General features: G+C 35.8%; 1 protein-coding gene across 7 annotated transcripts in view; it reads right to left on the reverse strand.

The window, feature by feature from the left end:
• CFAP299 (cilia and flagella associated protein 299) overlaps positions 1-14,218 on the reverse strand; it is a 567,043-nt gene that overhangs the window by 321,019 nt on the left and 231,806 nt on the right. For 4 of the 7 annotated variants that reach the window (XM_070612727.1, XM_070612726.1, XM_070612723.1 and 1 more), the window contains exon 3: positions 11,774-11,864. In XM_070612727.1, the coding sequence (XP_070468828.1) occupies positions 11,774-11,864 (91 nt within the window). The remainder of the gene's footprint in view (positions 1-11,773; positions 11,865-14,218) is intronic. The other 3 variants (XM_070612725.1, XM_070612730.1, XM_070612728.1) reach the window with 1 other exon arrangement.

Genomic DNA, 14,218 nt, shown 5'->3' on the forward strand with positions numbered 1-14,218 from the left:
TCATTTACTAAAGACCACCAATGACATTAACTAAAAAATAATTTTCTGTGAATAAGTATTCTGCTTTGGGAATATGACACAGCAATGATACAATGTGTACATATGCATATGGGGCAGATACCAAGACCAAACGTAGTTCATCAATCACATTTTCCTTCTCTTGGCACTCAGCTAGAAGACATTTCTCAGTCTTCCCAATAGGTGTGGCCATATGACTGAGTCCTAGACAAGTGAATTGGGACAGAGTATTGTAGGCCACATTTCTACGCCTGGTCCATAAAGTACCTTCTGCCTAATTCTCCTTTCTCTGTTCCCTGAGCTGCTTCTCAATATCCAGAGCGTTTTCAGAAGCTCTGTAATGAAGATAATAGAGCTTATCTGTCAATATAGGTCTCTGAATGAATGTACGAAACAGAAAAAGCCCTACTGAGTGTTTAACATGGACAAGAAACTGAGCATGAAGTGAGAGAGTAATAAATTTTTATTATATTAAACCATTAAGATTGTTGTATTTTCTTATACAATTCAGTTTACCGTAATTAATACTTCATATATTTATTATATATATATATATATATATATATATAGGTTCAGAATCCTTTATCTGAAATTGTTGGAGCTAGAATTATTTTAGAATTCAGAATCTTTGGATTTGGGTAAGGTAATATGGTAGATATACGTATATTAATCAACATTCCCAGGTAAGCCTAGGGCAGCATCCAATAACCAAACCCATTAATTTTTCTGCAATGAACTAAAGGGATAGTCACCCTGAATGAGATGAAGTCTGTAATAGCCTCATGTCAGATCAGGTTTCATTGCCAGATTAATTTATTCCAAACTTAAAAAAATTCTTTTATTTTCAAAATTTTGTGGATTTTAGATTGGTGGTTAAGAGATTGTGAACTTGAAAGTTCACATAAACTTTTGCATCAGTGCACTTGCTGTGAGTAAATCAGTGGGTTTTTTACCAATTTTTGCCCTATTTTCATTTATGAAGAGGGATGACACATTCTTAGGACATTCATACCTCTATTAATGTCTAAACAATCCTACTACATTTCACCATTAGACAAATACCTAAGGTAACTTGTTTTCATAGAACCTTTGCAATATAATAACTCCCTAATGTGGCAAAGCTGTTCATTTTCCTAATTTTGACGACCTTATGTTGTTTGCTGTTTTCCACATTCTACAAGCACCAAAAGCCTCCAAAAATATTGCACTAGATCTGAAAACACAAAGTGTTTAGAAAGTAGTAAACCGAATCTCCATTCCTTATGACAATTATTACGTATTATATTCACAAAAATCTTTTGTGAATACACTTGGACATGCTGCTGGTTACTCACTCACAAGTAGATTCACTAGCTTGAGTCTGTCAATCCAAACAAAACAGCATCTATTCCATATGGGATGTGTACTAGTGGATATAATATTTAAATAGGAAAGATTACATACCCAAAGTTTCTGGACGTGAAAACCATGTTTGGACTTCTGATTATTTGTAAATGAAGACACCTTTGCAGTAAAATACACTTTATTTTAATTCAAATGACTATGGAATGGGACTCTAAAGAAATAACTAAACTTTCATATAAAAATGATTGATAAATTCAAGTATCTTAAAAATATTTCTTGCCTATATAAGATTACATTATTAAAAGAGTGGCCTTCTTTTCTTTCAAAAATGGCTGAAACTAAGCTTTGGCATCTGCAGTTGGTGGTGTCCCTCCTAGACCCTCGTTCCCAGGCTGGTGCACTCACCTCCAGATGCTGCAGGTGTTAACAGCTAATGGCTCACACCTGCGTTCTCCTTAAAAAGGACTGCCCTTAGTTGACTGGAGCCACTTTACTCCCTTTTCCCCCCAACGTCTGTGGCAGCTGATGATTAACTGATGGAGACATGAAAGGGGAAGGAGAGTGTGTTCAAGCACATCCCCCTTGCCTCAAGGCAGAACTAACTCTGACACAATTCATGCTTCAGAGCTCCCTGTGTGATCAGACTGAGGCTAGACTTCCAGTGAACCCACATCTCTGCCTACCTTTTTCCTCTATACTACCATGCTTCCCTTCAAGTCTTTAATGGGTTTCACATGAGAGAAACTTTCTCACTAAATCACTTGCACTAAAATCTGCATTTTAGGCTCCCCTTCTAGGGAACCTGAACTAACACACCATTTATTATTTATAATGTATTAAACATCGACTAAGGAGTAGGCTTATTTGTGCATTAAACATTATATAATTTTATTCTAGAAATATCTAAGCTGTATGAAAATTATTATCCCCATATTGTGGGTGAGGAAACAGACATTGTAGAGTTGAGGAACTTGTATTTAGGTTATAACAACTGGGAAATCCAAAAATCAAATTCAGATTAATATGGCTCCATAACTTCTACTCTGTACAGAATTTCTTGCTGCCTCTATATTATATTTTTACCCAGGAAATAAAAAATTAAAGATCTATTCAACTATACTGTTTTTAGTGAAATGGAAGTTGATGTGCATTTTATTTTCCATACATTGATGTAATTTGTTTAAAATGAAAGTAAGATTATATGAGTCATATAATTTCCATAAGGGTTTATTAGTGGACAAGCATGGATTCAATTAAAAAGGAAATAAACATCTGTATAATACCTTCATTTTCTTGAAAAGGAACATTTTATAGAAGTTGGAAAATAGCAAGGAGGGAAAAGATCATGTCAGCACAATGTTACTGGTCATATACAACGCAATCTTATGTTTCATAGATATTTCAACACAGGAAATGGGTATATTAGGAAGTGCCTAATTCATAGGTTTTCCTGACCCACGTACAGTGGTTTCTTTGAATGACTCTGAAGGAAAATCTGTAAGCAGTGCTTTTATACCAGCTTCAATAATGCATATTTCAAAGCCCAAACTAGTCAGCCACGTAACTGTTTACATAGTCAACATTCAGTGGGAAAATAAGTGTCAACAGGTTCCACTTTCCCAGCCCAGAACAGCATGTGACCTTTCATTATAATCCTCTTGAGTCTCTGATTAGTAAGGGGATATTTTATTTTTGTTTTTTCCATTCAATAAATCCAGGATTCTTACTTAGTTTACTACTATCTGAAAAGTAACAACTCTGCCCACCCCAGATCCTACTTAGCCACTTAAAAGACTAACACAATCCTATTACATTAGAAACACTGTAGGGAGGGCCCATGTCTTTTCCATCTTTGTTTATGGCAAATAGCAAAGTGGTTTGCACAAAGTAGAACATTAATGAAATGGATTATGGTTTCCTATAACAACAACAAAAAATTCCACAACATAAAGTGTTTTTTTTAAATGTTTTGATTGCTATAATAGCTTGCCAATGACCAAAAATCTTTAGATTCCTAATAAAAGCATAAGTATCTGGGACCAGCCCAGTGGCACAGTGGTTAAGTGTGCCTTCAGTGGCCTGGGATTCGCCAGTTCGGATCCCGGGTGCGAACATGGCACCACTTGGCAAGCCATGCTGTGGCAGGTGTCCCACATATAAAGTGGAAAACGATGGGCAAGGATGTTAGCTCAGGGCCAGTCTTCCTCAGCAAAAAGAGGAGGACTGGCAGCAGTTAGCTCAGGGCCGATCTTCCTCAAAAAAAAAAAAAAAAGCTATAAGCATCTGATTGTCTCAAAGAACTCTTTCAACCATCTTTTCTAAAGAGAGACTCTAAACTATTCAATGCTTCCCTTAAAAACTATCAACAAAAGTACTGCATATTTTCTACAACTCCTATTTTATTTACAATTATAGTTCTAGCAATGTTATAATTTTATTTTACTGCAGAAATCATACTATTTATTAAATTCTTGCCATGTATTATGCAATGTGCCAAGTGTTTACATTTTCTTTTCAATATTCAATTGATATTAAGATGAGGGTACTCTTTTAATCCCTACATTACAGAGCAGAACACTGTGGCTTAGAAAATTTGGCATTTTGCCATCTGTAGTACTAAGTAGTAAATCTGGAACTTGAGTCTACTTACAGTCTACCTCCAACTTCTATGATCTTAACCACCGAACTATACTAAACCCTCTAAAGCAAGGATCATACTTCTCTTCCCATCAACAAAATGGCCCATTGAATCCTCCAAAAGTGACTCGTACTCAAAAATTCCCTCTCACCATTTCCCACATCAAAACAAAAAATATCGTTTGCAGTTATCACCCACATCACTCAAATCCATCTTTTTCCCATCATTCATTGTTATTCCTTTTCCTACCCTTTTTTTATCTATCGTCTAAAATGTTACGATGGCATCTCATCTGTCTCATCTCATCCCCTACCCCTACAGACACATACTTATCCTCACATACCGCAGCCAGTGTACTTTTAAAATACATATTTGATCACATCCACCATTGTGCAAATTCTTTCATGGATGTTTATCTTCTTTAGGGCATTGTCCGTGCCGCTGAGCACAGTACAATAGAGCCCTTAGAGCTGACTGTTGCCCACCTCTTTGGATTCCTTATCTCTTCTCCCACATTTATTTGAGACATATTTACAAAGGGAGAATTGATCGGCCTGGGCGACCAAATGGATGTGAGATCTGAGGAGTGGAAGAGGAAAAGAAATTTGGTATAGTTGTAGGTTAAATGTAAGTATCTAAGGTACAGTAATGTGGAGATAAACATTGGGGTAAGAGTTCAGGAGATCTTTTTCTCCAGCTATCTACTTAATATCTCAACAACTTCTTTTGCCAAAGACAACTCAAACTCAACATGTCCAAAATCAGATCCACGATCTCTGTACCCCATGCCTGATATCTGAGTGCACCACGTCTCAAAGAGTATCAGCACCATCTATCCAGCTACCAAGGCCAGTTATCCATGGCCACTCCCTTTGCCTCAACTCCCTTCTTAGCCATATCCTAATTGTCACCACATCCTGCCTAGTTTGCCTTCTAAATAGTTCTCAACTCAGTTCTCTTTTATTCATCTTCCCTGTCATCTTCCTGGTCTAGGCTACCATTTCTTACTTCTCTTGTCTGATCTTGAAATGCATTTATTAGCATCTGCTTTATCCTCTTTATAGTTTATTCTCTATACTGAAGGAATTCTCATCTGTTCTGTCTGAAAATCTGAACATATCATCTCTCAGCCTACTTATACACAATCAGAACTTTTTGTGTTTTTCCCTCATAGCATCTACCACAGTTGGAATTTTGCTTCATTTGTATGCTTACTCGATTCTATACTTTCTTTCCCAAGCAACTCTAAGCTCCATAAGGCACTTGCCATCCATTTATTCCCAGGAACTAGTTCCATGCCTAGTACACTATTTAATGAAAAATTGAATAAATTAATTAATAGACAGACAGCAAAGATCTAGGCCTCTGTTTTGGTAGTAAGAAGCATATAGTCAGGGAGTTCATGGTTCTGGATGATTCATCAACGGAAAATGTAGAATGTGGAAGAGATGCAAGTCAAGTGGAGGTCTAAGGCAGTCAGCCCAAGAAAGAGACTGAGGTCAAAAGTTAGAAGAAAGTAGGAAAACCATAAGATAATTATGTCATTGACAGCAAGATAGGAGAGAAAGATTGTCCAACTATGTAAATATCTCAGAGTAGTTTAGAAAGAAATTGGAAATTTTTGTCTCAGGATAACCCATATTACCTCTTCACTCTAATTTCTACATAGTCTTTTATTCATACAATCATCACATCTTGACCTATAAAATTTTCCTTAGTCTCTATCATATACATGAAATACTCTCAAGATGTTACGTCTTCATTCAAGCATCCTCTGTAATTCTACCATTTCTATTAAGATATTTATGGAAATTGCAAGAAAAAAATATCCTTAAGCCCAGCCTCATTTAAATGTTTAATTTATTTAACATTTTCACTGATTTTTCTGATAAAATGCATTTTGTGATATCTCATATATCCACACAATGTGTTTGGTCCAAGCACTTGTTATAAACACTCACAAAATAAAGGCCTCACTGTGGAGGTAGTGTTAAAAACTTTATAGCATGAGCAATCAGAAGACTACACTTTCACAAGAAACAATAAATCTGCTTACAAATGAGAAGGAAATGGTTAATCATTTTAGTCTTTAAAGAATTTTTAAATATGAAATACATAGGGTCTGAGGTAAAAATGTTTTCATACATCAATGGCTCATATTTAAAATAACGAGTTATATTACTAGGAAAAAATACTCATTGTACCTGTCATTTGAAGTATTACACAATTAATCCTTTTAAACATTTTGTACACGAATTGCACATAAGACTCAATGTTTTGTCTAAAGTAAATGCATGAAACATCACAGTAATTTAAAATAGTATTTTGGAAAAGATGTAAAGAAAGAAATGTGAGTGTGCTTACATATAGTGCGTGTATATGTGGATATATATGTATGCATATATGTACATATATTTATACATACATACACATATACATATTTGTAGTACATATTATGTATAAAATTCAGAGGCATTCATGAAATAATACTGATTCTCAAATTAAATTGAGTTACCTCTGGCTTAGTACAGCTCTTTTAAAATGAGCGAGACAATTATCTAAACAATATCCTGGCAAAAGCATCTGACCCATTGAACCACTAAATGCTTTAAAGGAAGTATGTTTTCAAGAATTTTTATTCTTTGAGTAGCTCTTATATAAAGCAGTTAATTTTCATAAAACTTCCCAGGGTATGGCCCTAGACTACATGTCCAAGCAGTAGCTTTGTGGGGATGGTATGAATGTAAGTAATAAGCAAATAATCCTATAACTTGAGCATTGAAAATATTGGGGTAGGGGCCCACAGATGGAGATGGGGGGCAGAGAGAAGTGCTATTTTCCAGAGCTCCAGGCTCTACAGCAGAGTAAATTCAAGACCTAAATGGAGAAAACTTATAAATCAATTTTGCAATTAGTTGACCGGGGGAGAAAGAGGACACCCAGAGCAAGATTCAATTGCACTTTAGCATTTGAAACCCGGGATCACCAACCTTAGAAATAAAAAGTCGTGAGTGTGGGAAAATAAATCTAATCGTCTAATTTCCTAGCTACAGTTAAAGAAAATTACCTAGAAAAATTGCTATGGAATTAGTCCTTCAAGCCTAATAGGACGTGCAGGTCAACTATGTCAGTTCTAAAACTACACAGTAATTTGTCTAGTACGTACTTTCAGTAAGATGAAATAAAAAGAGCACCAAATGTGCCTCTGGGTTGAAGTTCTCCATTGATTTTGCACCCACATATTACGTAGAGAAATCCTAATGCTTAGGAAATAGCCATTTCCCTTGGAGAGTTCAGACCTCATAAAATTCACATATAATTTCTGCTGACCACAAATTAACACAGAGTCAAATCTCATTAATATTGTATATTTTATAAGATTAATTTTTTAAAAACACATCCATTTAGTAAATGGCCTTTAAGTGAGCATATGATCCTGATAATTAGATCTTTCTAAAATATGTGTATTCTGTTATAAATAGTTTGCTATAAAACCATTTAGAGTCTGCTTTAAGACAAGACTAGGAAATAGAAAATTAAACCTTTAATGCTCCTTTTGATACAATGATATGCATTCTACTGATTATAATAACATCACAAATTCAAAGGTCCAAATAAATGACCATATGTTATTTTCAGACTCAGCAAGCTATGAGTCTGGCAAGATTCCAGTTTCCAAATGAGTGACCACTCACAGAACACTAAATGTTAACTATTATAGCACATCCAACAAAAGTTAAATTTAGGACCTTTTCTAGGGGGGAAAAGTCATGATGATGTAATTAAAGGTCATTTGGAGCAACAATGTGGAGAAAATAGATAAACTCACAGCAGAGCTATCTCATCTTCCCAAATCCAAATCCACCAACCTCCATGTCAGATGTGCCTACAGACTCTTCCTTCCCTCCTGCTCTAACTTTAATAGTCATTTCTTCCCCTCTCCTCATGCTCTGGATCCCATCTTGTTCTCTCCAGCAAGTATTCTCTTTCTCCCCTACACCATCAACATACCTCCCTCTACTGGATCATTCCCATTAATGTAAAACGTAAGTGAATATTATCCATCTTAAAACACAACAAAACAAACTTCCTGGACTCCAGGCCCTAGCCAATTGTCACTCAATGTCTATGCTACACTTCACTGCAAAACTCTGCCAAAATCAACTGTTTCTGCTCACCTTCATGTATACAGTTTTTTCTCTTTTCTACCTACTCCAATGAGATGTTTAACCACAGCTCTCCACTGAAATAGCCCTCACCAACATAATCAATAACATATATCTAGCCAAAAACAGTGGCAAACATTTTATCTATTGTTGTGGGTTGAATTACATCCCTCTAAAAGATATGTTGAGGTCTTAAGCCCTGTGCCTGTGCATGTGACCCTATCTGGAAATAGGGTCTTTGTAGATGCAATAAAATTAAGATTAGGTCATATTCAATTGGGGTCGGGAGCTAATCTAACATGACTGGACAAAAGACAGAGACACAGATGCACAGGGAGAATGCCATGTGATGATGGAGGCAGAGATTAGAGTGATGTCTCTACAAACCAAAGAACACCAAAGATTGCCGGTAACACCAGAAGCTAAGGGAAAGGCATGGAACAGATTCTCCCATAGATCCTTCAGAGACAGCATGGATTTGCTGACACTTTGATTTCAGATATCTGACCCCCAGGACTGTGAGAACAAATTTCTGCTGTTTTAAGCTACCCAGTTTGTGGTAACTTGTTATGGCAGACATGGGAAACTAATATATCATCTTATGTAACCTCTCAGCAGCATTTGACATGGTGAGCATTCTTTCCTTTGAAACTTTTTCTTCCCCCATGTTTGTGGCATCACTCTACTTGATTTTTCTCCTACCTGCTACTTCTCTGTATCATTAGCTGGCTCTTCCACACGTTCCAGATGTCTAAATGTTGGATGTCCTAAAGATCTGTCATAGGACTTCACTCTTTCTGCCTATACTCTCTGCCTAGTAAAGTTTTGCAAGTCCATGACTTTATACACCATTTAGATGTTAATGACTTTCAGATTTATACTCTAACCAGGATTTCTCCCCTAAGTTCCAAACCAGTGTATGTAAATGGACAACCAACTTCTCCCCAAGGGCATCAAATAGGCATCACAAAATTAATATAGCCCAAAGAGAAGTGTTTCATTATTGATTCCTGAAATAAGCATTCCTGAAGAGTTCCCCTGTCACAGTTAAGTGCCACGATCATCCACCCACTTGTTCAAGCAAAAAACCTAGAAGTCGTCCTAATTTCCTCTCTCTTTAATATCCCACATCCAATCCATCAGGGAGCCCTGTCTGCTCTGCCTCCAAAACATAGGCCCAACTCAGTAACTTCCCTCCATCTCAAGTACAATCACACTGTTTTAAGAGTTTCATCTCTTACTGGTTGATTACAGAGCTCCCTAACTTATCTCCTTGCCTGTGGTCTAGTCCTCCTTCCTACACCTCCTACCCTGCACAGCAGTGAGAGTAATCTTTCTAAAGTATAAAAAAGATCATCCATTGACTTTCTATTACAATGATAAAAGAATAAATATAAAAATTAAAATGAAAGAATAAAATAAAAGTTCCTTAAAATCTATATGGTCTGGCTGCCAACTTCCTCTCTGATCTCATCTGTCTTTATAACCTCCTTCAGTAATTATAATCCAGCCATTCTGGTCTTGTTACCATCTCTTCCCTATGCCACTATCACTGTTATCTTAGGAGATTTTAATATGCTGTTCCTTATTCTTGGGATATCTCTCCCTCTCAAATATTTATCTGTTTAGGGTATCTCTCCCTTCAAATTTCATGGCTATCTTCTTCACTTCATTCAAGTCCCAACAGATGTCACCTCCTCAAAGTGACTTTCCTGTATACAGTAACTAAAGCAACCAACCACTCTCTATCCAATTTTCTAATTTTATATTCTCCAAAGCACCTACCCAGAGCTGAAATTAACAGCTCCTCTTTTAGTTTGCTTATTTATTTTCTATCTTCCTCTCTAAAATATAAACTCTCTAAGGTCATGGATTCTGCAACGCCCCAGTGTCTCAGTGACCAGAACAGTTTCAGGCTTAAGCAGGTGCACAAGAAATACGTGTTGAGTGATTGGAAAATGGGTGTGAGTGGGAAAGAAAACACATAGGCATATCATTTAGGAGGCTGTTATAGAAGTTTATTTAAGATAAATTGGGGTGTTGAATCAAAGTAAATGATTATTGAGATGGTGAAAAGTGAAGCAATTTGACTTATATTTAGGAGAATTTAGTGGCTTATTCAACTTGGGTGAGAGGGAGTAAAGAGTCTCTATCAACTGACATACTTCTGATCTGGTAAATGAGTGGATGATGCTGTCATTCATGGCCAAAGAAAATATCAACAGGACATAAAGGTTAAAAAACACATTTTTGAGAGGAAGCATACCATTGTTGTAAAAAACACGGGCTTGGGGTCTCTAAAACTGTGTGTGTTTGTTGGTGTTACTCTAACCGTGGTCCAGTTTTTCAGCCCTATGGGATCTGATTTCCATCCTTACAGTGGATGGAATTTGTTGTGGTCAAATATTTTTTTTAAATATTTACATGTTGCTACACCCAGTGGATGCTTTTTCAGTCCTTATCTTGTTTGATCACTGATGATCATTTGCTCCTTCTTGAAAGTCCTTATCAAGGATTCCTGTGACACCACATTTTTCTGCCATTCTTCTCACATTTCTAGCTATTCTTTATATTAATGGTCAGATAAATTCCAAACTTTACTGTTGTGATTTACAAGGCCCTCCAACCTCACCTCTTGTAAATCTCACTCAACCTCCTTCCTCTAAGAAACTTTCTCTGTTTTCAAGTCAGGTTAATTCTATACAATTATCTAACCAAGGTATGACTTTTTCTTCCTCTCTGAAGTACACTGGGGATTTTGTCTGCATGTGAAGTTTTCAAGTGACCTGACAGTAAGAAAACTTCTAACTTTTTTTCTGAGAAAACTTTGGTAAAACAGATCTCCTTACACATATTTTTCTTTTGCTCTAAATTTTTCATCATACTACTTCTGAGTATTTTTCTGTGAGTCATTTATTGCAGTCTCTGCAGGAGTATTTGTCCTTTTTTGTCCCCGACTTGGAACATTTTAAGACTTACAGAAGACAGTTATCACTAACATTGTATTAACAAAGGGTGAAAGTAAATATTTATTCCAAATAATATTAGCAACTTTACACATTTGGTCCAGCACACGTTTTAACAAAGCAAGCGCATGTTCTCGTTGGATGATTCAAAATCATGTCTCTCTATTATCTGGTTTCTAGCACATCTCCCAAGGTAGGACTATAGGACTGACTCTAGGATGATCTTCCAATGGTAGCATGAAATCAGGTAGGCAAGGGGCAAACTTGGGAATGAGTGGATGATGTGAGTGGGAGAAGTGTACTAGGAGGTAGAGCTGAAAAGAGGTGGGAAGTTTCAGTCTATCCCTAAGACAGAGTTGGAGATGATAACCTGTCTCTCAATATAGGCATTTTTTCTGCAATATATGTTTAGAATACTATTTTTTTTTTTACCAGTTGGCTACTTCTGCAGATGTAAATTGGAATTTTAAAAATTTTCTACACATATTCCTATAATATATAAATAATAAAAAGCCATATTATATCCTTCATGAATTATTCTTCAGGGAAGATATTAGAAGTTATATTATTAACTAACTGTGTATTATACTAATTGTGTCTTTAGGATGTACATTTTTAGCTGTTGGATGAAATGTACTCACGCTCACTTTTCCATTGCGATTGTCGTCTTCTCTCACTGCCAGAGCCTTCAGAAAATTATCTTGCAGGTCTTTACCAGCACTTGTTAATGTCCTATAAAAAGGAGGTATTTGGTTATAATATATTAGATAACAAACATATTTAAAACACTCTGGGGCCAACAATTAAGCTTCTTTATTCCAAGTGACAATTTCCTTATAACATTAAAAACACATACACATTATACACAATCATTATAAGCCATACACAATTATTACAATCTACCAGATTCCTCAATTTAATTTCATACAGTTATAGAGTTTTTATTTACAAATAATTGGGATCAAGTCTATAAATAATATATAAATCCATATCAATACTCATGCCAGATACAATTAATTTCATTTACATACTCATTTTATTCTTTTTATCAGACCATGAAAATTCAATATAATTATACCCCTCACTACCCACGATAATTTTAAATTGCCTATAAGTTAAGTACAATTTATTTATTTAATATAAGAAAATTAAAATACTAGAGACCTAAGCCAATTCGGTTACTGAAGTATAGCATTAATTTTAGCTTTATGAGTAGGGATAATCAAGGCAAGAAAGCAAACTAGGTTGAATTATCTTTGTCAGACAAAAGGAAACATTAAGAATTCAAGAGAGAAATAACTTTCTTTGGAAGTAAATTTTAAGATCTCAATCAAAGATCTCAATCAAGCAACAGTGAACCACCTAACGAAGAATGAGTTCAAGAGTGATTTGCAAAATAATAATCCTCTCTTCATATGGCAATTTCCTATATACTCAACAAACATTTTTATGTGTCTACTATGTACCAGGAACTGTACCAGGCACAAAGATGAATGAGACATACTTCCTGCTCTCAAGTTGCCTGTGGTCTTATAGAGGTGAATAAATACATCTACACTATAATGGCACACCATGTGATAACTGTAATAATAGATATGTGGATGGGTATCAGAGGAGTTCATAAGAGAAATCTCTTACCTATTCCAGAAAAGTCACTTAATCTTAATCTTTAAAGCAATTATTGAACTAAATGTTAAAAGATGAGATAGCATTAGCCAGTGTAGGGGAAGGGGGTGGAAGAGGGAGAGAGGTATCAGTAATAACAAAGGAGCAAAAGAATAGAGATGCAAAACTGCAAAGTGCCTTTGGGTAATTGCAAAGCAGCCAGAAAATAAGTGCAGAAAGTGAGGGAGACATCATATAATACTAAAAAAACTAGCATTTTTATAGACATACTGCTGTAAATATTTAGTTAAGTCCACACTGCTACTAGGGGCAGAAGCCATATTCAAACCAAGGCAGTCTGGTTCTAGACTCATTCTTATAACCACCAGGCAACAGTGCCTTTCCAGGAAGCCCTTGCATGCTACATTAAGGAACTTGAATCTTGTCTTCTAGGAGATGTTGAACAAAAAGGGCATTATGCAAGGAAATAAGATGGTCAAGTTTGTGTTTTAGAAAGAATATTCACCAGCTGTAAGAAAAAAGCCTGGAGGAGGGCAACACTGGAGGGATTAACTAGGGGACTATTAAAAAGCTTTAGTAAGAGAAGATGAAGACCTAATTTAAAGCAGTGGTGGTAAGCATAGGAAAAGATAAATCTGGGAAAGATTTTAAAATGGACCTGGTGATTTCTTTTTGTGAAGAGTTAAAGAGAGATTACTGCCAGGTTTCATTAAATCAATATAGATATGTACAGTATGGAACCTATCAGTTATTTTGTTGATCTAGAAATATAACCCTTTAAATTGATCATATCTTATCAGCTTTTACATTTCTACCTTTATGTGCCTTGGCTTGTAATATCAATATCAACTAATAATTCAAACATTGAAATATATATTAAAAAACCACTAATTAGCACCAATGGAGAGAATCAGATATTTGATATTTTCAATCCATTGTTTTGTCCAAAAAGTGAGTCTTCCATATTACAACATACCTATCCACTGCTCTGATACTAAATCTCTAAAATATCATATTTATTTTGTTAGTTGCTTTCCCAAAAAACATGCATTGTTTCTCCATTGCTCATAGGACAATCTTCTAATCACTTGGTCAGTTTCTCCCTAATTTCCTGCTTACGGTCTGTTTTTAAAACTAGAAATTCTCTGTGAAGTTTAAAGAGAGAATTAGTTTTACACGTGCATCAGTCAGGATTAGTTAGGCTATGCTTTAGTAACAAATGGCCAAATCTCAGTGGCTTACAATTACAAAGGATTATTTCTCAATAATGCTACACATCAATAGCAGGTTGATTGTAGCTTTTCACCCGGGAGAGAAGAACTGGGAGGCTGATGATACAGCCTCTGTCTGAAACATTATTGGTTGTTGTGCAGAGGGAAAAGAGAATATGACCACACACTGGCTCTTAGAGAGTCTAATTCTAAGAGACACATGTCGCTTCCACTCACATTTAATTGGCC

This window comes from Equus przewalskii, chromosome 3, assembly GCF_037783145.1.
Source record: "Equus przewalskii isolate Varuska chromosome 3, EquPr2, whole genome shotgun sequence".
Taxonomy (NCBI): domain Eukaryota; kingdom Metazoa; phylum Chordata; class Mammalia; order Perissodactyla; family Equidae; genus Equus; species Equus przewalskii.